The 9,490-nt window shown below is 41.5% G+C and overlaps 2 protein-coding genes across 8 annotated transcripts in view; one reads left to right on the top strand and one right to left on the bottom strand.

The window, feature by feature from the left end:
* Positions 1–9,490, top strand: part of F8 (coagulation factor VIII) — a 109,373-nt gene that overhangs the window by 58,098 nt on the left and 41,785 nt on the right. For 3 of the 7 annotated variants that reach the window (XM_005342005.5, XM_078034025.1, XM_078034026.1), the window contains 3 exons: positions 244–315; positions 1,176–1,261; positions 2,265–2,420. In XM_005342005.5, the coding sequence (XP_005342062.3) occupies positions 244–315; positions 1,176–1,261; positions 2,265–2,420 (314 nt within the window). Of the gene's footprint in view, positions 1–243; positions 316–1,175; positions 1,262–2,264; positions 2,421–9,490 lie in introns of those variants that run through there. The other 4 variants (XR_013431608.1, XM_021721248.3, XR_013431609.1 and 1 more) reach the window with 4 other exon arrangements.
* F8a1 (coagulation factor VIII associated 1) overlaps positions 7,916–9,490 on the bottom strand; it is a 1,751-nt gene continuing 176 nt past the window's right edge. Inside the window, exon 1 of the mRNA XM_078034030.1 lies at positions 7,916–9,490. This exon is cut by the window's right edge and continues 176 nt beyond it. Coding sequence (XP_077890156.1) covers positions 8,119–9,270 — 1,152 coding nt within the window. The 5' untranslated portion in view covers positions 9,271–9,490 and the 3' untranslated portion in view covers positions 7,916–8,118.

Below are 9,490 nucleotides of genomic sequence, written 5' to 3' on the forward strand. Positions count from 1 at the left end.
AGAGACAGGGTCTTGCTGAGTGTTTTTAGGGCCTCACTAAGTTACTGAGGCTGGCTTTGAACTCAAGATCCTCTTGCCTCAGCCTCCTGAGCTGCTGGGATTACAGGTGTGCACTACTGCCACCAATCTTAGCCTACTTTTGTATAGCTTTCCTCCTCCTTGGAATTATTGCCTCTGTTGAGAAATATAATACAAGCTCATACCATTATTACATTTAAATTGAATATTATTGTTTGATTTCAGAGTGTCAGATTCCCTTGGGAATGGCTTCTGGACACATTAGAGATTTTCAGATCACAGCTTCAGGACAATATGGTAAATACTATTATTTTTCACTCCAAGAACCTGGGAATGAATGTATCTTTTTAAAATTTCTGTTGGATAGTTGCAGATAACTAATCCATCTCCATGCTTTTATTACTTATACTCCATCAATGGAACTCAAATCCATCTTGTCCTCTCCATTTTGCACTGTGACCATCTTAATTCAGGCCACTTTCATTTCTCACCTAGACAGTGACACTGCCTCCTTAAATATTCTCTCCACTTTCAGTATTGTTCCCTTAAGCCCATTCTCTTCACTTTTGTGTAAGAAGTAATGGTTGAATAGAATTTATAGAGTTCTTAAATATTGGGGGATTTATTGTTGTTACTTGGGATTGAACCCAGGGACACTGAATCACTGAGCCAAATTCCCAGCCCTTTTTAATTTTTATTTTGAGACAATGTCTTATTAAGTTGCTGAGGGCCTCGCTAAATTGCTGATGCTGGCCTCAAACTCATGATCCTCAAGTCTCAGCTTTCTGAGTTGCTGGAAGTATAGGTGTGTGTCATCATGCCAGGCTATTTTCTTTTCTATTTTACCATACTTTATTGGTACATTACAGATAAATATAATGGTGGGATTTGTTATTACATATTCATACATGCATATAGTATAACAATATAATTTGTCCAATATCATTTGGTATCAAATTCCAGTATCAACTAAATTCAGGTGCTAGCAATCGACAAAGTTATTAAAGTATTAAAGTTTAGAAGTTTACAACAATAATAAGCAAAAGTCTTAGTTATCATACTGCTAGTTTTTATATCTTTCTCTATCTTGTTTCCACGTGTCTAAGGACCAACCTAGTTGAATATAATCTCTCTCCTCTCCCCTTTCCTGGGCAAAGGACAGTGGGCCCCAAAGCTGGCCAGACTTCATTATTCTGGATCAATCAATGCCTGGAGTACCAAGGAGCCCTTTTCATGGATCAAGGTTAGAGAAGTTAATGAATGAGGGGAATTATATCATATTTGATTACATTAATTATCCTCTTGCAAGCTCAAAGCATTATACATGTCCTTTATATTGCAGTAATTTCGAATCACAGCTAAGACTGTGTATTCTATTGTTAGATGCCTTTAAACGAGTAAATGTCCTTCAGTCCTCCAAAATTATTCATTTTAACACAAAACAAGTGGTTCAATCCCCTAACTTTTCAAGCAAGGACACCGTAGCTACCTTTCTAAAACCGAGTTGATCTTTTTCATCAATCATACACCACTTGATAGTATGAAATACATACTTAAATTTAGTGTAATCTGGTGAACTAAGATAGAATTAATACTTCAAATAATGTGTTTAGTTTAACTCAATTGCTTTTTTAAAAATATTTTTTCAGATACTGATGAACCTTTATTTAATTCATTCATTTATATGTGGTGCTGAGAACTAAAACCCAGTGCCTCATACATGCTAGGCAAACACTCTACCACTGAGCCACAACCCCAGCCTCTCAATTGCTTTTAAAAGACTTAGGTTTTCAGATTTTCTCACTTTCCTATTTCCTCTAGAGCAGCACTGTTCAATGGAAATAGAACATGAGCTGCAAATGCAAATGACATGTTTAATTTTTCATTTTCTAAAACGAGGGAAGTTGGGGTAGGCATCTATTTTAGTGAGAGGGCCTAAAAGGCAAAAAGCCTTGCCCACAGGCAGAGTAGATGTTCATATAGAGGAAACGATTCAATTATTTGGAATTTGGTTTATTAGGAAGCAGGGGCTCAATAAGCACCTTTTCTACTCATTCCCACCATTTATCCCACAGCCACACAAATATGTTCAGCTTTCAAAATTTGTGTCTGTTTCACCTGTATATCCAAGATAACAATACACACATCTGTAGCAATGTAGATTCTTACTAAACCCATAATTAATTTCAGAAGATATTACACACTTTTTAAAACAGGTTTAAATAAAATGTTTTTTTAATTGATAGGTAGATCTGTTGGCACCAATGATTATTCATGGCATCAAGACCCAGGGTGCCCGTCAGAAGTTCTCCAGCCTCTATATCTCTCAATTTATTATCATGTATAGTCTTGATGGGAAGAAATGGATGACTTATCGAGGGAATTCTACTGGCACCTTAATGGTATGTACTTAGTCCTTTCAAGAGAATTAATGAATGCTTTAAAGATCTTCCGATGGATTTCAGATATGGGACAAACAGTCTTAGATTCTGTAAGTTTAACTTTAAAAAAGAATTTTCTACCTTTGGTCAATACTTGTTGTTGTTATTATTATGGTGCAGGGGATTGAACCCAGGGCCTTGAATGTGTAAGGCAAAAACTCTACCAACTGAGCCATATCCCCATCTCTACCTTTGGTCAATAGTTATTATGAGGAATTATGAACAGAGATCTTTGTAGTTCTCCATATCCTATGGTTGTAGACAGATATGACTTAGTGAGTTACAAGAAATACAGAGTTGTAGTGACAAATGCTCAACTCTCCTCATCCCCAGTTCCATTATGCTATGGTAAGGGCACTGGTGGGAAAGAATGGAACTCTAAGACCTGGGATGGGGACACTTAGGCAGACATGGATGAAGCTAAGAATTTCAAAATTCCAAATCCCCCTGAACCACCTTTGCCTGAGGAATCAACCTCTCCCCAGTCTCTAAAGCAATAATTCTTCCTTTGCATAAAAGCTTTTCAGTGACCAAACTGAGATAGTTGTTTTACAAGAGAGTAACTGTTTTCCTTATTGCCCCTGTTTGGCCATTACAAAAGCCAAATGAGAGATAGAACATGGCAGCAGACCACACATTCAAACAGGTGGTGATACCAAAAAACAATTGCAATTCCAGATATTATACCTGTTTTAAATTAAATTAACACAGACTCAGACACCTGATATGGAACTATTTATCTAGAAAGAAGCTTTTTCTTCATTCCCAAAATGAAGCAAAATCAGAACATATTTGCATTTATGAGGTAGGAATGATAATATTGTTTATTACTCGTATCTCAGAGCAATGCCAGCCCCCTTGTTCTTCGTCAGAACATAGACTTGAAGAACTCCAAATATCTTAACATCCCACAAATACCATGTCTGCCCATTATGTTGATGACATTATGCTGACAGAACCTGATAAACAGGAACTAGCAATCACCCTGCTTCTATGAGATAGACAGACAGACAGACAGACAGACAGACACACACACACACACACACACACACACACACACCCCAAATGAGCCTGTCTTGTCCCAGACTTTAATGTGAATTGATCCCATATTTCACTGTTAGCTTCAAATACTTAACATATTTAGAAAGTTTCCATCCATTTCTATTTTTAAAAAATATTTATTTTTTTAGAAGTAGTTGAACACAATACCTTTATTTTGTTTATTTATTTTTATGTGGTGCTGAGGATTCAACCCAGGGCCTCGCACATACTAGACAAGAGCTCTACCACTAAGCCACAATCCTAGCCCCCCTACTTTATTTTGAATGGCAGCATCTCTACCATCTTTAATATAATCACATTCTTTTTTTTTATTTGTGTGCATGTGCGTTTGTGTGTGTGTGTGTGTGTGTGTGTGTGTTGCTGAGGATCGAACCCAGGGTCTTGTGCATGTGAGGCAAGCACTCTATCAACTGAGCTATATCCCCAGCCCACATTTCTTCACTTTTGTATTGCTAAATATTTATATTAAGTGGTGTGCTGGCAGGTGATTAACAATCAACTTAAAGGCAAAGTGGGGAGAGGTTATTGAGGAAAGGTTTGGATTTATTATGCTCTCATGACCCAGTGCAAGAGGGCTCCAACACACCACTGTACTACATTACTAGGACAACCTCTTTCATAGGGTAGTAATCATTTAAAATGTGTTTGCATCCAATTTGCCAACATTTATTTAGAATTTATCTATGAATAAAATTGATTAACCCTTTTTGGAGGGGCTTTACTTCTTTGTGTTTTGGAATGAGGATTATATTAAATTTGAAAGTAAATTGGTAAGCTCCATTTTTCCATGAAACTATTGCTCTAGAATAGCTTAATTGATGTAATAATTGCGTTTAGTAAATTTAGAAGGTATACCTATACTTAAAGAGGATAGAGGTTCCCTTTACCCCATTATTAGAAATATTGCTTGTGAATCAGTATTTTATGTGGGACTGGTATAAAGATACAAAGACATTGATGATAACTAGGTGGTAGATACTTACTTTGTGCTTACTTTGGTGGTAGATACTTGACTATCTTTTCCATTCCTTCTCTGATTATTGGGTTTCTCATTTACGTTACCTGTAAGGTGTATAATAGCCATATCTCTCTTCCCATGCCATATATCTGTATCTGTATATACACATCTATTTATTTTTTTCTCTTTTGCCCCTTGATTAGAAAGTTTTTGTCTATTTTATTGTTCTTTTAAAGAATTAATTCCTGGTTTTAAAAATGAAACCTAGTTTTGGAAGTGATGCTTTATAATTAATTAATTTCTGTTTAAAACTTTAAAAACCATTTTTATGTTCTTTTGGTTTATCTTATTTATGTTTGAGTCCTACAATCTGGAGTTGAATGTCTAGTCCATTTATGTTCAATCTTTATTTTACATTGAGAAGGTTAAAATAATTATTATGTACTCTCATAAGAGTTATTTTTTTAAACAGTTATTGAACAACTGCTGTGTGCTCAGTCCTTCCTTCCTTCCTTCCTTCCTTCCTTCCTTCCTTCCTTCCTTCCTTCCTTCCTTCCTTCCTTCCTTCCTTCCCTCCCTCCCTCCCTCCCTCCCTCCCTCTCTCCCTCCCAGGGGTGCTCTACCACTCACCTACACCCATAGATACAGTGTCTCTCTGTTGCCAAGGCTGGCCTCAAATTTCTAATTCTCCTGTCTCAGACTTCCAAGTTACTGGGATTATAGGCATGCACTGCCACACTTGGTTTATGTTCTAGGTTTTAATACAGGGATGGGCAAACTGTAGCCTACAGATTTGGCCTGCAGCCTAATTATGTATGCACTGTGAATTAAGAATGGCTTATAATATATTTAAAGGTTTGCAAAAAACAAAGAACCAGCAAAGGAACAACCACAGAGACCATTTGTGGTCAGTAAAGACTAACACATCCCTATCTGGATATTTAAAGAAAAAAAGTTTGAAGACTGCTTGTCTAGTGTAATGGTGGAAAAGATGTCTAGACAGTTAACATTAATCCTCAGGTACCAGAACCCTTCAATCACAAATTTGCCCAGTTTCAGTCTGGTTTACCTTCCTCCATCCTAGTTATCATCAATGTCTTTGTATCTTTATACCAGTCCCACATCAAATATTGATTCACAAGCAATATTTCTAATAATGGGGTAAAGGGAACCTCTATCCTCTTTAAGTATCACTGCTTCATTTTTATTGTAGTTTACAATATTTTGAATTATGATTATATACCCAATTCCTGACCCTCTGATTCTCCCTCCACGTCACCAAGGGCCTAAATAGGACTAAATACGCTTTTCTTGTGCCCCAATATAAAACCCTTCACCACTTTTGCTCCATAACCCCTAAATATTTTTGTCAGTCACTCAGGCCCACAGGTAGGGTTGAGGGAAGCATACCAAAAAATAGCCACTTTGCAATCAGCTGGACTAGGCTTTGAGGAGTATGCACTACTCTTTCTGGCAACCAAGAGAGTAATGTTTGACTGATTCTATCTCACATGGACCTCTACTGTACTTCCCATTACTTTCACACATTTGCAGTAGAAATGGATGCCCAGAATACTCCAAGAATCCCACCCATTTCAAGATGGCAACCCTCTATAATTCTCCCCCAAGAAAGTACACACACACACACACACACACACACACACACACACACAAATCTAACACTAAGCTATGTCCGTAAATATCACTCCAAAAGATGAGTATTGTATATAACTTCAGTATAAGGATGCATGCTTTCAAAATTTAATTTTAAGTTATATTTCAGAGTTTTAAAAAATTAAAAATAACTACAAATGAGATATCTATTAAGCTGGTTTGTATGGAACTTTTGGATCAATAAGCCTTGGAAACTTGAGGTTTACTTTTTATTAACATGCATTTTTTGTACATACTAATTTCGTGTGCATAGTGGAATGTCATCATGCTTTGGGGGGAACAAGGACCTGCCTTGCATATATATGATTCCACAATTAAAAAGAGTTGTGCTCAGAGTTCACAAACTTGAGTTAAATAAAAGTTGCAATGTTAGATTATATGCACCTGTTGGAAGTATACTAGAACCTTGACTTCCAAGGCAAGTAGGTAACATAATTAAAATGAATGGCTTATAATATATTTAAAGGTTTGCAAAACAAAGAATCAGCAAAGAAACAATGATGAACTGATGAGCTGCACACATTTTTATTGCAATAATCTGAGTAACAACCATATTGTTACTGAAACCAGGTTTGGAAGTTAGTCTCACAGGAAAAAAAAAAAAAAAAAAAAACCAATGTGTGAGAGCTGAGTGCCACAGAGAAAGAAGTTATTTTTTCAATGGTCAAAGAATGCAGGAAGTAAAGTTTGTTCATAAATAAGCTTCTCACTCCAAGGCGTTGAGGGGTTATGGATATATGATAGGAATAATGAAGAGAGGGAAAGTCTTATAAAGTACAGGAATATTCATGTGTGTTCTGGGAATAAGCCGAGATCTTCCAGGAATATTTGTTTTCATTTCTTTCATGGTCTGTTTCTGGTCGTGGCAGCTCGTGTTGTTAGCTTTAAAAGAGAAACTGTAAGTCTAGGTCATGTTAACGCTATATTACAGTTTTAGACATGTGGTGTTGAGAAGAATCTCACTCAAAAACTGATGCAACAAAGGAGACAGTCACAAAGTGAAGATAGAGATGTTAAGTATGTTCATCTCATTCCAGTCATGCATGGGACATTTGCAGGCCTAAATGAAGAGTCAGTGTTTTCAGCAAAAGCAGCCTTCAGGCCCTTGAATAGTAACTTAAGTAACCATTATCCTTATAGCACACTCAGGTGTCATCTGCAGCAAAGCCAGCTGGGGAGTAAATGTATTACCCAGTCATGTGACCTCTGAAATTAGTTATTTTAAAGTCATTGAAGAGCAAGGGAAGCTGGAAGGTTTATTTAGGTATTTTCTCAGTAATAATATGACAAATGGCCTCTGCTATAGATTGATTCATTTGTTACCCAGCATGGTCCCCACACCAGGAAAAGAATATATTTGAAATGAATGAATAAATCCTGGGACTAAAAGAATCTAGTCCTGTTTTTGGCCTCCTGACACATTGGTGAAGTTGTCTACTACAGATAAGGCAAATCTTAATCTCAAGGCAGGAGTATTCAATTTTATCATGGATTTGGGGCTATAGCAACAAGGTTCTAAGGCATAAAATGACTCCCATGAACATGTGAGATGAAACACAGGAAAAAATTAGTGATCACCAACACACACAGAAACAGACTAAGAAATGAACCATAAAGTCATATTCAGAGTTGTGCAAACCCAATGTTGTTTCCAAGTGCTCACTAGGAAAGAAAGATGGGGGTGAAAGAGAAAGAAGATTAAAAGGATTCTCATTTTTAATGTTGTAGTTTTTTGGAAGAGAGAAAATGTCCTTCACTGTGATTCTATACTATTCCATTTTATTTTTTCTCCTCGATGGTAGAAAAGCACATTTGGGAGGTAACTTCAGTCAGCTAAATTCCCATGGTTACAATGAGTAACAGGAGATGCAGAACCTGGATCAAAGCCTTTTATTTCCCCCTAAATGCAAAGGTGGATGAATGAGGTTGACTACCAGGCAAAAAGGTCTTTGGTTAAAGTGATTATCAGACCCCCTGTCCTGAGGGGAAGATGGTTTCTTGCAGAACGAGGTGAAGGAGGTGGTTCTGCTCAGCAGTCAACAGAGGCCACATCTCCACCTGCAGTGACTTGACGGCTTCTATGTCCTTTTCGTGGGTAGCCATGACCAAGGACTGCAGCAGCAGAAAGAGCTCCTCAGGAAGCTGGCCGCTGCTCTCCTGCCCGTGGCTGTCAAAAGCTTCCCAGGAGTACTTCTCCAGAGTCTGGGCGTGCTCGGGCAGAAGCTTGGCCGGAGGTGGCTGTAGGAGCAGCAGCAGCAGCACCCGGGACACCTCACAGCGAACCAGCACCTCCGAGAAGGCGCCCAGGGCGACAGGAGAGGGCAAGGCAGAGCCAGGGTTTGGGGGGAGCGGTGCGGCGGACACCAAGGGGGTCGCGCCAGGTCCGGGTTGGGGCCCCGGCGGCTGGGGCTGAGACTGCGCCGGGGCCAGCAGGGTCTGCGGTGGTGGAGGCTGGAGCTGCTGCACGGGATGGCTGCCATGCTCCTGCGCTAGGAGCTGCATGCGCGTGAACACCGCCAGGGCGCCATTGTAGTCGCGCGCCAGAAGCTGGCAGGAGGCGGCGTCGCCGAGCGCCTGCAGAGCGGCCAGGGGCAGAAGGGGCAGCTGCAGCTGGGCGGCGCGCTGGAAGTGGCCGGCGGCGGCGGCCGGCTGGCCCAAGTCGCGCAAGGCGGCGGCCAGCTCCAGACACAGGGCGGCGGCGGCGGCCGGCTGCCCCAGCTCCAGATGCAGGCGCACAGCGGCGCCCAAGGCGCTGGCAGCCGCCTGCAGCGGCTCGCCATAGGCGGCGGGGCACACGAGGCGTTGACGAGCGTCGCACTCCTGCCGCAGAAAGAGGCGTGCGGCCTCGGTGAGGGCCAGCGCCTCCCCAGGCCCATGGAAGAGCGCCTGCTGGCACCGCGCCACTGCCAGCTGGCACCAGGCTGCGTAAGGCAAGCACTCCTGGGCGCGCAGTTCGCGGCCCAACTGACCGAACTGCTCGCCGGCTTCCGCAACGTTCGGCTTCCGCAGGAACCGCTTCTTCAGCTTGTTCGACACCAGCCGGTACCGGGCCAGGAAGTCCCCGGCTTCGGGACCAGGGACGACGCCACCGCCGAGGCCGGACGTGGAAGCCGCCATGTTGCCAGGCCCGGGAACTTCCGGGCACGCCTACGTGGGCAAAGGTCCCGGCCACGCCGCCGGCGGGCCGCGACGTGCCGTGCGTCACGCTGCAGCGGCCTACCGCGGCCTACCGCGACCGTGCGCCTCGAAGCACGCGTCTGGCTGCGGCGCCCCCGCAGTCCCCCGTCGCCCTGGTGATGCGCAAAGGTGAGAGGCTGGGAGGCGCGTAGGCCAATCA

Source organism: Ictidomys tridecemlineatus, chromosome X (genome assembly GCF_052094955.1).
Source record: "Ictidomys tridecemlineatus isolate mIctTri1 chromosome X, mIctTri1.hap1, whole genome shotgun sequence".
Lineage (NCBI taxonomy): Eukaryota > Metazoa > Chordata > Mammalia > Rodentia > Sciuridae > Ictidomys > Ictidomys tridecemlineatus.